General features: G+C 40.0%; 1 protein-coding gene across 2 annotated transcripts; it reads right to left on the bottom strand.

The window, feature by feature from the left end:
• Nucleotides 1-1,559: 1,559 nt before the first annotated feature.
• LOC306826456 (palmdelphin-like) lies at nt 1,560-15,325 on the bottom strand. 2 transcript variants are annotated; one of them, XM_079347809.1, is made up of 10 exons: nt 15,234-15,325; nt 9,598-9,646; nt 9,419-9,499; nt 8,382-8,515; nt 7,854-7,968; nt 7,673-7,697; nt 7,193-7,285; nt 6,356-6,516; nt 4,209-5,214; nt 1,560-2,203 (listed from the first exon to the last, which is right to left on the bottom strand). In XM_079347809.1, the coding sequence occupies exons 2-10, from the start codon at nt 9,640-9,642 to the stop codon at nt 2,154-2,156; spliced, it is 1,710 nt and encodes a 569-aa protein (XP_079203935.1). In that variant the 5' UTR covers nt 9,643-9,646; nt 15,234-15,325; the 3' UTR covers nt 1,560-2,153. The 2 variants fall into 2 exon arrangements, with proteins under 2 accessions (XP_079203935.1, XP_079203936.1); XM_079347810.1 differs by lacking the exon at nt 1,560-2,203 and having other exon boundaries at nt 3,800-5,214.
• Between the last annotated feature and the right edge of the window lie 1,987 nt (nt 15,326-17,312).

The following is a 17,312-nucleotide window of genomic DNA, read 5'->3' as shown; positions in this document are numbered from 1 at the left end:
TAATGATCCACAATTGCAGACAAACTCCTGTGTCTAAATAATACATAAACAACATTTCCAGACAGAAACATTACCAATGGCTTTATGCAACTTAGACAGTGTGCAGGAGTTTACATGCAGTTTTTGTTGGACTTCATCCTATCGGATACACGTGGTATTAAATGGATAAGCACATTATTTCACCACTTTGTTTTTACTATAGAACAAAGTGCTGTCAGATACGTAAACATGTTTGCATCTTTGTGAAACAATTAAATGACTCTAGAGGATGTCCGAATTTTTCGACTTTCCTCTTTCTTCTGGCGGCAGCTTTGGGTTTGTCTGCCTGATACTGTTTATCTTTTTAGACATCATAGCAAAACAAGTGGAGGTCCTAGGTTTTAAATAGTACATTTAAAAATTGCAGGTAAATTCCTGCAAACACTGCCAACGTCTTAGTGTTATTAAGATAATGCTCTTTATTTCTCTGGGGCAGATTGTGCTTTGAAATGCGACAGAAGATGTGCAGTTTATTTGGAAGTTTTAGTTCTTTTCAATCCCATTAATTATTAAAAACAGGGATTATATAATTTTACTGAATTATCAACATTTTTGACAATCGTGGTCTGTGTAAACTAAGGTAATTCTGACTAAACTGAGTTTATTTGTGCACAAAAAACAAGCAGAAATTGTCTTTAGTTAGCGCTGTTGGTTTCTTGTACCAAAAAACGTGATTTCATGTGATGATAAAAGTTCAAAGTTTTGACATTTTTCTACCAGAGTTTTGCTGTTTGAACAGTGAACTCTTTTTAAAGGAGCTAACAGTGAATTATGAAGCACATGAAAGTAGTTTGATGAACCAGATTAAGGTCATTCTCTTTCAACACAGATTTAAAAAGCACTCGGTCACAGCAGGAACTCTTCTGAAAGAATAAACAAATTAAAACAGAAGAGAAAGAAACTGAGAGCATCGTCTCCTGTCTAACATGTATTTACAGGACAACTGAAATTAAACTATTAACATTTTTGTAAATTTTCTTGAGATAAAACTTATTTATGAACTGACGCCATACAAATAAAGATTGATTGATTGATTGATTGATTGAAACAGATGTTGATGCTGTCTCTGACTTCACTGGATTTGTCTGGATTATATAAACTGAACACTGGAGGGCATGTTGGAGCACATCTTTATGAAGGACTGTTTTGAAAGTGCTCAAAGTGTTTGAGTTTGTATAAAGATACTGAACTAAACGGACAGAGAGAAAACTGTCTGGTTTAAAGTGAAACATGTCATGATGTGTTTCTGTATGATATTACACACAGCTGTACCCTCACTGTTTCACACACACACACACACACCTGGTTTCACTCCTGTTTACTTTACATTCTCACTTTTATCTCACTTTATTACGCCACACACGACTCTTAGTTTAAGAATAAAACTACTCATGAGATATGTATGAGATCTGGGTGTGTTCATATATTACTCTGGATAAAATAACACAACACTGCCTGAATGTTCTGTATGGACTCATGTAATCTTATTTTACTCTTTGTGCTCATTTATCCTGCTTCTGTTTGATCTTAGTTTGTCGGCCTTCAGTTAACCATGTATTATTGCCAAATGAAAGGTGTCCTGATGAGCTCTTTAATAAAGTGTGTGACTCCTGAAACATGCTCTGTGTGTTTACCTACCTTTGTGAATATTTCACACCGACACATTCACAAATGATTTTAAAGCTTTTGTTTGGTTAACAACAACTGACTATGAGACGGCATGAGAGGAGTTAGGTTTTCAGTAACTCTACTGACGACAGGCTGATTCAGGTCAGCAGGGGGGTCCACCTCAACCTCTAAATAAAGACAGCTGTGATCTGTTATAATGTTCCTATAATCTGTTTTAAGTGAGACTACGGTAGAGGCGGGTCTAGTCTCAGTGACATCACCCATTGGTTTAGTTATGTAGCACTATGACGGTCACCATCTTGAAATGCTGGCTAACCTTCTTTTATAAAGCAGTTAGAGTTAGGCTGAGTCCAGTCCTGCTGAAATACCCTCTCACTCGTATCCTTGAGATGATTTCAAGTCAGTGGATCAGTCACAGGTCTGAATGAAAGTGATGTGTAAGAGCAGCAGAGAGGCAGATGATGATGAAGAACTGATGTGTGTGGTCAGTCAGGGATTACAGCAGAACGTGAAGACCACGGTCCATCCTCTTTACCTGACAAACACACACACACACACACACACACACACACACACACACACACACACACAATTAAATAACTGACAGTTCAAACTGACAGAGTGAAATCTCGGATGATTTGTGGACGCTCATTTGACTGATTCACATCGTGCAGGATTACACAGGTGTCACACAAACACAGTGTTATGAGGGTTAAGCAGCACACACACACATACAGAGCTGTTAACATGAATTAGTATCAAAGGTTTATTAGTGTCATTGATACACATCACCTCACATTATGAACACAGTCTGTGTGAGCAGGACAAACTGACAACAGTATAAAAAGTTCATTCAAATAAAAACAAAGGTTCAAACTAAAAGCATTTGTTTCCCCCAGAGAAAGCATTCACACCATGCTCTGGATTTTTTCTCTTTGAAGACATTTTCATTTAACAACAATGCTGCTTATTAGAGCGCTTTAAAAACTGTAAACCGGATGCAAGAGTTTGTCCCAAGTTTTCACGATTGAAAACAGGGGGAAGGAATTCTAATTTTGTTTGGTATGAAACAGTTATTCACATCATTTCATTTTTAATCATATCAAAGTTGAAAAAACTTGTATCATCAAAGCCTTTGTGTGATGGCAGGAACGACAGGGAGAACTTAGAGCAGACGTAAATATATGTAAACAGCAGATTCAGAGCAAAGACACTGATTTACACACATGATCAAAGTGAATTACTTTCACTCTGTTCTACTTTAATTTTAAGTTGGAATGATTTTAGTTTCTCTAAATTTAAGGTACACATAAGTTAGCTTTGCACACTGACAGCTGGTACAAATGTCCTTCAGACGGGGCCAGAACACTTTTCAAAAAGAGATCTTGAATCTCAACATGTTTTTTCCGACGGTTAAATAAATATTCAATTAAACAGAGTCTGTTCTTTCACACAACTATATCTACTCTGGAGTTCAAAAATGTGATTTGCCACCTTTTCCATCTCTGTATTTGGGAGAAGCATTACTGTTCTGTGCACTTAAACTCATCACTAGGATATATTTCACCTGATTACCAGCAGAGGGAGCCACAGGTCAGCAGCAGCTCCAAATGAAACCCTGTGAACAAGTTAAAAGCGTTCACAAAGCTCCATCTAAATGTTCCAGTCACTGAAGAGAAGAAAGGTGCATTTCAAAACCTACATTTCATTGTAATTAGTAAAACTCAAGCTGGACATAATTAATAGGGAACCTTTTTTTTAAGTACAATATTTTAGTTCTACAAGGGTAAACATCTAATAGAATAAGGTTTTTTTATGTTGTAAATATTAAAAGCAATAAAGTTTTTGCACAAAGTAAGACAAACCTTTACTTAAAGGATTCCTGTGTCACCACATTCAAGTTTCTTTGAACTGTAATTTGGTCTCCATCATCTCCTGACAGAAATGATCAGCGAGCAAGATGTCTCCTGCTGCGTCTGTCTGTACAGGCAGTGTGCAGTGCTCTCATTACAGATTTCTCACAGAAATTAAAGACATCTGGAGGAAACTTTACAGGAGAAAAAAAGTTTGAAACAAGAACGATGAGCTCAAAAATGCTTAAAGTCTGTATAGAGACTGAATATTTTTCCAATTTAGTGACTCAATTTGGTCCATTTAATTAAAAAAAGAACAAATTAAGCTTCCAAGTTGAGTTAAACCATCGAAAATGATGACAGATTTAGAGCATCAGTTTTCACCCTTTGCATCACTGATGATGTTGATTGAACATGATGGGCTCCTGTTTCACAAAACTGTCTTATATGTGACATCTCAACTGGTTAGAACTGGTTATCTTACTGATCAAGCTGGTTAGTCATTGGTAGTCAGTCATTGCATAAGCCTACTGATACAGCTGGTTAACTCCAGTTAACTTACTGACAGAGCTGGTTAATGACTAGTTACCCTCCTGATACAGCTGGTAAGTTCATGGACACCGTCATGCATTAGTTAGTGCAGTTAACATACAGTACAGCAGTGTTTTTTCTGGATCTTTCTGATACCTGGTCCCACTGGTCTCTGTGTGTATCTCGTGTTTCCATTGGTTGATCTTTCTTTTTGATAAATGTCGCTCACTGTTGGACAAGCATGGTTGTTCTCCTTTATGTTGTTGTCTTCGCCGTCGTCGTCGTCGTTGTCCTCAATGATGACCAGCTCTGCCTTCAGAGAACCCTCGAAATCATGAACCAGCCCTCTGTCGTCCTGCGCTGTCTGGAAGCCCATGAAGATGGCTGTGATTGGCTCGGTGGTGTTGACAGCATTGAGGATGGTGTATGGGGCATTTTCCTCGAATAGGGGAGAGGGCGGTCTGTCCGAGGGGGCGGGGCCACTGTACAGAGCAGTGGGCTGGTTTCCATTCTGATCGGAGGGTTGGCTCAAGCGGTAAAGATCCTCTTCATCCACACTGATGTAATCACTGAGCGGAATATGATTGGCTGGGGTGTAGCAGAGCTGTGGTTGATAGGCTGTCACTGCTTCCTGGTCATGTGACCTGGGAGGAGCGTAGCCATTGGTTCTATCTCCATTTACCCTACTGTTACTCCTGGTGATGCAGCTGGTGGAGCAGCAATGAGGCTGAGCTCCCTGAACAGTGTGACAGTTCCTCCCTTCATAGGAACTGTAGTTGCAGCATTTCTGGTTGCCATAGTAATGACAAAACCCACTTCGGTTTTCATGGCGATGACCTTCCCTCAGGTTGCTCTCTTTCTTTTTCTTTTCCTGTCCTCTATAATGATTTTCCCGATTATCTGCACTAGCTTTTCTCTGCCATCTGTAGTCTCTCTCCGTTTGGCTCTTTCTGAGGAGATTATTACCTCCCATATTAATGATGTCACAGCCCCCCCCTCCGTCTTTCTCATTGAGATGATTATAAAAGTACAGATCCTTTCTCTCGCTATGAGGTTTGCAGTAGTTCTGGTGGTTTTCTTTGAGATGCACAGTGGCGCTCCTCAGCAGCTGCTCCACCTCATTGGCTGAGAGCTCGGAGGCACAGCTTTGATCATGTAAACGCTAAAAGAAGAGGGAATAAGGTCAGCTTGTGAACAATATGACAAAATGGTCAACGGAAACAGCAAAAGAGATCTGAAGGGGCTCATAATTTCAGACAATTAGGATCACTAATTGTCATCTGTTATCAGTGTGCTAATATGCCTATGATACTTTATTTTTATTTTCCCATCCAGATAAACAACTGGACTGACATCCTTTAGAAACTGTCTTTAAACATTTAACAATAAAACAATCCACAAACCTTCACTTTATAACCAATAAATGTATCTTTCACTAACCTGGTGCCAGAAATAGACAATAGAAATACGATACACTGGCTTAACTATCTAGCATAACAGACAAAGTAGCAAACAATTTATGTGATTTAAATACTAATGAATGCCTTTATTATATAACTTAATGACATCCTGGTGAACATGTGATCACTGACAGCCATAAATACAACCTCAACAACTTACCGTAAATTAGATCGTTCAGTAATGGTTTAGTCAATGTCTTTGTTGTCTAACTGGATTAAATTATTTGTGCCTTCATCATTTTCAGTGTTTGGTGTAACGTGTTACAAAGTAATGAATGGTTGGGGTTTGGAACAAGGTTTCTTTCAACGGCAACGACACGAGCAGAACATGCTGCTGAAGACCCCTGCTGGGCTTCATGGTGATAAAGAGCCTAAAGAACATGTTCTCCATCTTAATATTATAGAGCAAGTAGAAAGAACAAGTCATGTAACTAATTACTTTCTTCAGGGTTAATCATGTAACGTAAGGCTTTACTAATTTTAAGAGTAATGTTTAATGTGTCATTTATTACTTTTTTGAGTAACGAGCCCCAACACGGATCATTTCAAGGTCATTACGTTAAATGTGTTTTCATTGAGTCAAAGCTTTTTTGAAATAGCTCAAGAATTTTTGAGCTTTCGTGTCCACATGTACCTGAACTCAACCCCAAATCCTGTAACTACAATCTGAGAGCAGCAACAAATGTAGACAATCCAGACATCATTTAAGAGCTGAGAGGACACAACCTTTACAACAGTATCTCTAAATACAAGCTCAGTGGAAGTATTTGTCTACTTAACTAAATCTACTTTAAATTCACATTAAACTTTTTTTATTCCTATCATTATTCGTGATGATCATACCTGTTGTGAATTAAGTGCGTAGACAGACTTCCTGCCGTCATCGTAAACCTTGACCCCGGTGTGTTGGTGCAACTCGTCAGCAGGAATCGTTGCAGTCGACAGAACTTTACTCTCCCCTGTCAGATGGTTTTTAGTCACGTTGATCTCCATGGCAAACAGAGCTGACAATCACAAAGACAACACAGTCTTGTTGGGGTCACTGTAACTTTATCAGTCCTTTCATACTTTCAATACCACGTGTTCTAAAATGATCTGTTATTGATCGACTGCATTGAAACATTACAAAATTTAAAACCAAACGCTGCCACAAGAGAAAGAGAGCGAGCATGCAGTGTTGGATAAGGAGGAGGAGATGGAGAGCATTCTTTACAGCTGCAGTTTAGACAGTATGCAGATGTTTGTCCTTGGTATTCTTTTTACCATGGAAGTGAAATTGATTAGTACTTGAGTTGTATCTCCTAAATCGTGTAATATCAGATGAGCCTCGTTGTCTTTGCTAGCTGCTGGTCAGTTACATAATGCTACCACTGCTCATATGTTCAGGGAAGAGGATTTCATTGAGGGAATTGACGTGTTCAGTGGTGTGACAGCCATACTTGGACCACAGTTATGGTATTCAGACACCATCAGAAATGCATAAAATCTAAATGAAAAATAATGCACCGATTAATACTCAGATACTCAAGAATTTTAAATCTGCCACAAACAGATCCATGAAATATTATGTTCATCAACTTCCTGGCCAACTCCTGATCGATCTCTTAAAGCAACAGGTCTTCTGGTTCTCACAGATCTTGCAGCCCTGCTCACACACAGGAGGAGTAACAATGGTCTCACTCTGTCTTGATGTGATTGGTTCATGGTGTTGGCTGGCTGGAGGAGAGGGGCATTCTGGGACTTTAGGGACCACCGAGGTGACCTGAGGGGGCGCTGTGGGACAGAAAAACACCTGTAAATATCTCATTTTTACTGAGCTTGTTTGTCTCGTATGAGTCCCTCTGGATCACCTGCTGCTGTTGGACCTACCTGACTCCAGTAAATAATATTTTATCTTTATTGTTGAATTTACATTAAAATCAGTCAGTTTTCACAATTTGTAGTTACTTTTTAATACTACACACACCTTACCATTACTACTGCAACCATGAACCTGTTTAACTCCTTGTTGTTGTTTGTCATGGTGGATTAATGTTGGGTCTTTGTAAAAAACAGTTTATATTAAAGAGTACAGTCTACAGCAGCTTTTTTTGGAAAGTGTCTATAAATAACATTTGGTATGCATTGGAGCTTTACAAATCAAGACTGATCGATTCTTACCAAGAACAAAGCTGTCCTGAGCCTCCTGAAAGACACACACACAAATCAGTTAAAGCTACGCAATAATAAATGTATAGGTGTGTGTGTGTGTGTGTGTGTGTGTGTGTGTGTGTGTGTGTGTGTGTGTGTGTGTGTGTGTGTGTGTGTGTGTGTGTGTGTGTGTGTGTGTGTGTGTGTGTACCTTAATGATGTCCTCTGAACTCCTCTCCACAGCCTTCAGGCGGTTGAGGATGAAGCCCTCATTGGTAGAGATGACAGACTCCTCCCTCTCCAGAGACAGAATGTCCATCTCTATCCTGATTGGCCAGAGATTAACTGAGGGTTAATAAAGTATCACACTGCAGTTGTTCGGTGTATGTGCCACTGTGTGTGTTTCTGAAGTGTGTTTGCACCAAGTGGCAAGTGATGAGAAACGATACGATGCATAACACTGCAGTACCTCTAGAGTCCACTTGAGGATGGCTCTGAATGCCTCAGAAGAAAACGGTCCTATTGACACTCTTTATTAAAATGTCAGTTTAGATGGAAATAAACATGTTTACAGCCTGGTATGATCAATATCTTGACCTCGGCTCCACCTCTTTGTCTGTTAAAACTTCCAATATGGCACCGTCATGGATGAGCTCTTCAGAAAACAATGGGTGACGTCCATATTTACATGTATACAATGGTGTGTATATGTGTGTGTTTCTGAGGTGAATGTGTGTACCTGTGTATGTTGAGCTGCAGCATTTTGGTCTCCTGTTGGTCATGTGTCACGCTCTCTTGTTGTCGTTGTGGAGAGTGTGTTGCATTGTGGGTAACTGCTCCCTGCAGCAGCCACTGCTCCCTCAGAGACTTTTTCTGATGGTTTGAAAGAACACAATAAAAGGTTTTAAAAATGTGCTGATGTATTAAACCTGGGTCACTTCTTTAACACTTACATATTATGTAGTAGGTGGAAAACATTTAGGAGATCCAGTAGATTTCTTCAATGGCCAACAAATATGCTTACCTTTAAACACAAAGCTATACATTCAATTCCTTCTCTGATGCTGCCTTTATAGTCGGACATGCCTGTGGTGTTAAATCGTTCATTCAGAGCTTAAATTGAGAAGTTTCATTTTGCAAAACATCTTTAACCCTTTACAGGTCACTCATTAAAATACTTCAATTCAACCTCAGTGTTATTCAGGGACATAACAGAACTTTATTTCTGTTAAAACATTTTTCAAATATTGTAAGTGTAATAAACGTTGACAAAGTTACCATATTTGGATCAAATGCCACGATAGCAGGATCAGTGCCGTTGGGTGATCTCTTCTGATTGGCTGAGTGAGGATCACATGCCTCTTGACCAGAAGGCTGGCCATATGTAATGTTTGTGGAAATTACCAAAAATAGTCACTGGCCCTTTAAAGGGCTAACACAGACAGCTTTTTCCATGAAAGGAGCAAAATCCTGGAACTTGCTACCTGATCCCTTAAAACTTACCACAAACTTCACCACCTTTGAAAAAGCCACCAAATCTTGATGAGTTCAGCAACAAACTCGTACTCTGCTGCTGGAACAATGTATGGCTTAATCTCACAGTATCCTGCTGCACCCAGTTTGTCCTCATCTGTTCTAATTTTTTATTCACACAAAATCCCTTTATATGGTGCAGATTAGCTGTCTTTTAATGGTGAGCACAGTGTTTGTAGAGGGACACTTCATGAAGTGTGATATTTGATGTTTACAGATGAGGATGGACTGAAAGCAATGCACCTTGAGATGCTGCAGTTTGAGTTTCTCTCGGTCCAGCTCCTCTTTCTTCCGTCGGATGTCCTCCTGAATACGGTGCTTCTCCTGTTTTTAATGAAACACACTCGCTTACATTTATAAACTCACAAAGTAAATGATGTTATAACAAAGGGTGAGGTGAATGTTGTGCAGTAAGATCTTACAGTGATGGCCTGCAGCCTCTCTCTCAGCAGGTCCGACTCCTCCATCCTGCTGCAGGTTACAAACACCAGTGAGGAGGAAGTGAAGGAAAATACAATTAAAACAAAAAAGGTACAATCTCTGTTGTTCTAATAATCAATCATATCAAAAATGTATAGAAGCTTTAAAGAAACTTAAGACATTTAGCAATATGTTGAGAGAGCGAGAGAGAGAGAGAGCACACTGTCTAAATTACACAACAACTTTGTCAATGTTTCTGTGCCTAAACGTTGTACCAAGTATTTGTTGATTCATTTGTTAATATAGAGAGTAGGCAGAAGTTTGAATTTACAACACAATTTGCAGTTTTTGTTGATAAAAAAAAGTAAACCAACTCCATATTGGTCTCCTTAATAAAACTGTGATGTTGTTTTTGTCCCTGCATGCTCTGTTCACATCTGGTTTAAAACTATTTTTTTTTTAACCAACCTGCACAATATGACAAAATATTCAATGTTTGGAACATTTATATAATATATATATATATATATATATATATATATATATATATATATATATATCAAAAACGACATTAAGTGTGACCAATAAGCAGAGCACATGCCAGTTATTACTCTGTCTGTTTTTCTTCATATTTCATACTTCATACAATACCTTTGTTTGCAACACGTCACCATTGAATCAACAATAAGGACAACTTAACACAAATGGTGAGAGAGCATGTTCATTATACCGAGGCCTCCATCCAGCAGTGTACACACAACAGTGAGTGAAAAGCAGTGATTGTTTACGTTACGGCTGAAAACTGTCAAATGGTCAGTGGACTAGAGCTCGTATGTCCTTATGTTTCTAGTATTCTGACTGCTCAAAATGCTTTTACACCGCAGGTCACACACTCACACACTGACGGCAGAGGTTGCCATCAGAAGGAACTTTCCCATTCACACACAGTCATACGCCGTCGACGGAGCAACTTTGGGTTAAGTGTCTTAACTAAGGACACATCAGACATGTGGCTCAAGGAGCTGGTCATCAAACCTCTGGTTGAAAGATGACAAAGTCAACCGGCCACAGCCGTCCGCCATTGAGATGTTTACAAAAGGTAAACAACATCAGATAACTGCAGTGCCTTTATGTGCATCACAATTATCTAAACCAATCATACGGTCCAAGCTCTCTGACCCCATCGCTGCCTCACACACAGAGTAGAAGGAGGACAGGTGGACAACAACATTTCATAGCAGATTTCTCAGTTGAAACAGAAATGTCTTCGGGTTGGCCTCATGCACAGAAAAAGAACAAAACAACACGATGTCCAAAAAAAAATCTGCATCAGCGAATGTCCTCTGCAGTCAAAATCAGGAGAAGTGAAGCAAACTGGCTCTACTCACAGCCTTCTCAAAAGTGACACACATCAAACAGTCTGCTGAGCTCACACACGTGAAACAGCCCATTACCTATTCTGTGTGGCCAATCAGAGAGGAGCTCTGTAATCAGTGGCAGTTTGACAGCAGCTCACAGCAGCCCTGAATGAGACTCGAGCGCGATAGAGCAAAGAACAAATTACCAACCGAACTTCCCTTCTTGAGTCCAAATGAAGCAAAATAAATACAGTATGCTGAAATTCAGTTTTCTTAACCTTTAAAGAGAGAAAAAAAAAGTTTAATTCAAGAATCAATTTGAGGCGTTTTAAAGTTATATTAACTTTAATTTACACATATTTTTACAGTAGCAGTATGAGCGAGAGGAATGATTACGCTCCTCTCAGCCTAAACATCAACATTTATCAAAACTGTTCATAACTTAAACGCCAGTTGTTCTTTAATCTTATTTTTATTCATTGCAGGTTTCTGTGTGTGTGTGTGTGTGTGTGTGTGTGTGTGTGTAGGTGTGTGTGTGTGTGTGTGTGTGTGTGTGTGAGCTCTGTATCATGTTTTGTGTGACATAAATCTTTTTACTGACACATCTATAACTTCTGAGGTATATTTAGATACCGGGGTCCAGTCTGGTATTTTTTCTCTCTCAGGGTCGGACAGTTTGAGCTCCAGCTGTCCACGTGGGAACCATGTTAACGTCTCACTGTGGAATTTAAAGTTGTTGTAGTTGTTTTCTCAGCTGGCTGTACTTTATATTTAACACAACAAACTGTTTTTTGTCTCTGAGACCTTTGAGGAAAACGTGTCCCTGGAAAGTTCCCTACCATCAAGGAGACGTAGTAACGCAGTCTGGATTAATCAGAAGCTCGTATAATAAACAGTTTACAACAGTATCATACACTCATGTACAGTGGCTGATAAGAGCCTCGTATCAATCTGTGTTATACAACTAGACGATCATTGCACTCTGATTAATGTGCTCATTGTTTGACACCTCAGTCCATAAACTGTTTTTTAAACTTTCAGTAAACAATGATCATCCAAGGTTTTCAAGGATCTGTTTTTAACGCTGTCGTTTTGTCAGTAAATGTAGCGTGACGTGAAACCTCTTTGAGAAGCTGACAACAGCATCTTCTGCTCCACTGTTCATCAACAGATAAGAAGGTTCTTATGCCACGCATTCACTCACGGCTTACGCGACGTACAGACACATAAGAATCAGGAATCAGTGTGTAGCCTCTCGCGTGGAGCATCACTCTAAATCAGCGGTGTCCAAACTTTTTTTTCTTGCGGGCCAAAATTGTCGCGTTAGAATCGCTCACGGGCCACAGGTTGTTTTTGTTTTTGTTTTTTAAATATTGGAAGGAACTTTTTGTATTTTGACCTCTTCAAAAAATAATGTAAATACACAATAACTAATTGCAGTGAGAAACTGTTATGTTCTAATTTTTTGGAAAGAATAGTTAGACTTTTATAGGTCTCCCTCGCTAACATGAAAAAGAAAAAAAGAACGAAATATGCCATCTGATGAGGCCTGGGGCCAAAATCTTCTAATTCTTCGATTTGAAGTCAAGGGCCACAAAAAATCCACTCAAGGGCCACAAATGGCCCCCGGGCCGCACTTTGGACACCCCTGCTCTAAATAACTCAACATGGGACACAATAGAACAGCAGCTCTGTGTGTGAAATAAAGAGGAAACATGTCTATGCTGTGAGAGAGATATGTAGGACTGATTGAAAGCTGTAACCCCCCTGTAGAGCCTCCTCCCTGCAGAGTCAGCCTTTGTGTATATCTGTACTGAAGGGGGGGGGGGGGGGGGGGGGGGGTCAGTGTTTTATATAGATAAGGGTGAGGGGGTTTATACCCTGGGGTCAGACATATTCCCATTTAAAATGAGGTCAGGGGAGGGAGGTGGTATTCTTAGACTAAAACATTTCCTTCACAGTGCAACTGAATGACACTGCACATGGATCATGTTTTCAAAAACACACTCCACTCCTGAACACTTCCTGAAGGTTTTGTGCTGACACAAACGGCTGAAGGTTTACCCCCGACTTTACCAGAACTCTTTCCCGTCAGCTTCCATGTGAAGGTCAGAAGTCGGAGTGAGCCTGATGTGAGAACGCAGCAGGGAACATTAGGGAGCCGACCTCAGCGCCCTGATAACGTACGCTCAGCTGTGTCCTCTCAAGACAGGATGCTAACATGTTAGTGACCCACAGCCTCCGGTCAGACTCCGGGGTCATCCCAACAAACCAGCACACCCACTATGAAGACCAGGAAACGTGTTATTCTGCTCAGACTCCATCAGAAGGCCGCACACACACACACACACACACACACACACACACACACACACACAGACACACACACAGACACACACACAGACACACACAGTAAGGAGCAGCAACTCTGAGTTAATCTTTACTAATGAGGATGTTAATCTGTGTAAACCATCTGTTTGAGCGACCACGTGTGTTCTGATCACCTTAATGGCTCTAACACCTGAACATTATCACATCTCTGGCGTCACCATTGTTTTACATGTTACTCCTGGTCCACAGCAACATGTCTTCAGAGAAGAGGCACAAACTACAATCAAGCATTAAACATGTCATCAGACCAGAACAGCTTTTGTCCGTCCTATTAGGCGGCTGTGTCGCTGAAGTGATGAGTGACTTTTACATGACAGCACATGAACGTTTGTCTAACCTATGGAAGCCTCAAGAGGAAAACATTTTGATTGTTTCCTCGACATCTCTTTTATCCCTTTGTCTCGGCTTCACAAACCTGGTTTCCAGTGATATACAAAAGCTCTAAGATCTTGTAAAAGTTCACATAAACAAGAGGAGCTCTCCAGAAAACAACCCAAATATCGAGGCTCCTTGTTGTTACAGATAAACAGTGAAATAAAAAATAATGGACACATATTGGTTTAGGGCTTCCATTGTAATCTCACTTAGTACATGCGTCACAAGGTGTGAAATAAACGTGTTTAAACGTGTCTCTGAATTATCTGTTTGTGTTTTTAGCATTCAAACTTTTAATATTGATTTTATACACAAATCGGTGTGATTTCATAGAGAGCTCCTCTTTGAATAAATGTTTAAATACAAAAGATATCTGTAAATGATACAAACCAGAGACCAGATGACAGATATAAGGTGGGTTAATCGTTGTAAATTAATAAATAACATATTAAATATTGTGAGTGAATTCTCCGCAAAATACCTGTAAAAAAACTGGAATCATTTTATGAATGTGCGGTTGCACCACAGCATCAGCCAACACTGACATACAAACCACATTACAAAAATGAGCTATAAAAAGATTTCAATTGGGTCGAGAAATCACCCTCTCTTAATACTTTACGCATTTTACACATTTCAAAAGCTACACAATCTGTTATTTTAATGACCGACAATAGTAAAAAGTAGTGAAGCTTACTGTTTGTTTACTTAAGAACAGAAAAAAGACCTGGTATTGGGTCACAAGGACTTCTCTTCTTGTTGCCATGGTATTATATTAAATTTTAATAGAACCATATCAAAGTTTACAATTAAGTTCTCCCTGAAACTTTAAGTAACTATAACTTTGATTTATACTAAAAAAAAAAAGTTTAATGTATGCATCTTTTAGCCATCTGAATTGCTTTAAAGTTTGTTTGTTTTTATTTTCAGAGTCCATAGAGAGTTAAGCAGTTATGACTTAGAGAGAAAACGACTCGAGACTGAGACTAGAGACCGTCAGGCCCATGTTTGTCCCCCTCTCATGCAGCTTGTCTCAGAGTGGACAGTGTGGCAGCCTGCAGCTTGTCTCAGAGTGGACAGTGTGGCAGCCTGCAGCTTGTCTCAGAGTGGACAGTGTGGCAGCCTGCAGCTTGTCTCAGAGTGGACAGTGTGGCAGCCTGCAGCTTGTCTCAGAGTGGACAGTGTGGCAGCCTGCAGACTGGGAGGAGAAACTGAGGCTTAAACAGAATTAAGGATTAACTTCACCTCTCTGTTCAGACAGGCTGAATGCTCCCACAATTCACCTTCCTATACACTGTGTACATCTACAATACACTATATACACACAGCACAGAACATCTCTCCTCTTTGACAGCTGATATATCCGTCTATGACTTCAGTACAGCTGAACTTCTCTCACGCTGTGAAACACTTGGACGTGTGAGAGCAGCTCATTGGTTTTAAAACAATAATTGTTTTATTTATCAACCACACAAATTAACACTCTAAAAATGCAATGTTAGATGTTAGCCTACCTTTTCGCTGTCTCTCCTCCGCGTGCTAAATTTGGCTCTATCTTTCTCTTTCCAGGGACGCTCGAGAAGTCGCGGATGCAGGTAGAGGTGGGCGGGGCTTGTGTGTGTGTGTGTGCTTGTGGTGTGTGAATGTCTGTTTTACCTCTGACTGACGGATGTCTGTCCACTTGTCAGCCAATAGCAGAGCAGTAGGTGTGGCTCTTGAAAATTAAATCTCATGCGGAGTTTTCAATTGCACACAGAGTACACACACACACACACACACACACACACACACACACACACACACACACACACACACATAGTCTGACATAAGAGACCATTATAAGTTTTGTTTGAATCATATTTGATACATCACCGATGTATTTATTGAAAAAAATTGTAAATTGTGTTGCCTCAGTCCAGTGAATATCCCTGTTGAAGTATTAGTAATAATTAGTATCAGTGATAAAATGATATCTGTAACCTGGTCACTGATGCACTGATTAATTCACAATAAAATATTAAGATGTTTGATAAATTAATCTAAATGCTTGATTTTGATTGCTGAAGGTTCATTACACGGTTTAGTAAATATACAGTCAAAACTGTGAGGAGAACATCACATGTATTTAATTGGTAACGAGCTCTTAGCCTGTCTGAAGTGATTATATTTGTTCAGCTGCAGTTCCGTCAGTAAGCAGCAGGAGGCAGTATTTGAACATTTCAATTTCATCCAAATCGTGATTTAGGCTTTGTTCAGACTGCCGTCCAGATCGGATTTTTCCCCAAATCAGATCAGAATCTGATCTAATGTCTTGTTGACATATTGTTTTTTGTTTTTGCAAGTCTGGACACAAACAGCAACATGAGATCTAATTTTTCCAAATCTGATTCAAACCACATATGCAGGTGGTTTCAAATGGGATTCAAATCTGATTTCTTCAGATCTGATTCAATCTGAACATCTCGTTCACTTCAATGTGTCTTATGCATCATTTGCAACGCGACACCATTGCCAATGACAACGACGTAGATCAGGCAAGCCGGAAGATAACTTTGGTCAGTGGAAGAAAACAGCAAGAAAAAAAATGAACATGAAGTCAAACAAGCCCGCGGACAGACTGCTCGACAAGACACACTTCTCTGTCATCCATTTTGAAGTTGTATTTCCTGAGCGTAACCTGTTACCATAGAAATCAATGTGGATCAGATCATGTCAATACAGAAGGGTAGATTGGAGATGGTCACTTGCAATTTGTAATGTGGACACTCAATCAGTTAAATTGGATTCTGAACTGATTTGGGGAAAAAATTGGATTTGGACAGCAGTCTGAACAAAGCCTTAAAGCATCCAGAGTCGCTTCAGTTAAACATGTGGAGCAACAATAAAAACATAAATACTCAACTGTGCAATCAAACTGTTTGTTTTTATTTATTGCTTGATTTTGCATCATGCAAATAAGAGCCGAGGACGGAGTCTCTCTCAGCTGCAGGAGGAGGTGTTGAACGTGTTGCTCTCCTCCTGCTCGGTCTTATTCTGCTGGATGAGGTGTTGGACGAGTGTCTGCAGCTTCAACTCTCTGCTTCTCCTTCTCTCCATCAGTCCTTTGACTCTCTCCTTCCTCTGTTGTTTTGTCTCCTTCTTTGCTTCTCTCTCCTCCTTCTCCTGTCTCTTTCCTCTCCTCCTCCCGTTGTTCCTTTTCCTTTTTCTTTCTTTCCTTCTCCTTCTCTTTTTTGTCTTTCTCCTCTTGTTGTCTCTCCTTCTTCTCCCTTTTCACTCGCTCTTTCTCCTCCTTCTTCTCCTGCTTAGAGAGCTTCTGTTTTATTTTCCTCTCCTCTCTCCACCTGAGGTAATTCCTGACTATGACCTGCATATTTGTTCTCCTCTCTCCGTCTCTCACGCTCCTTTCTGCTTCATATGAAGCTCTCAGAGGGACGGTTACTCCAGTGCAGGAGGCTCTCTCACCTCCTCCTGCCCGGTCCTTCAGAGAAGGGACATTTACTCGATGAGACAGAGGGCTCTCACTCCTCTGCTCAGAGTCTTCAACAATCATGAAGGGATGGTGGTCGGTGGTCCCTTTATAGATGTTGTTGGTC

This window comes from Symphodus melops (assembly GCF_947650265.1).
Source record: "Symphodus melops genome assembly, chromosome: 7".
Classification (NCBI taxonomy): Eukaryota; Metazoa; Chordata; class Actinopteri; order Labriformes; family Labridae; genus Symphodus; species Symphodus melops.
The sequence above is the reverse complement of the archived record's forward strand: the minus strand, read 5'-3'. Positions and strand labels throughout refer to the sequence as shown.

Bases quoted from the DNA above. Each gene is read 5' to 3' on its own strand.
- LOC306826456 (XM_079347809.1), bottom strand. From the start codon at position 9,642: ATGGAGGAGTCGGACCTGCTGAGAGAGAGGCTGCAGGCCATCACT. The intron at 7,969-8,381 runs GTACACACATTC...CTGGCCAATCAG, and splicing joins CTGCAGCTCAACATACACAG to GATAGAGATGGACATTCTGT. The intron at 6,517-7,192 runs GTGAGACCATTG...TGTGATTGTCAG, and splicing joins ACCAATCACATCAAGACAGA to CTCTGTTTGCCATGGAGATC.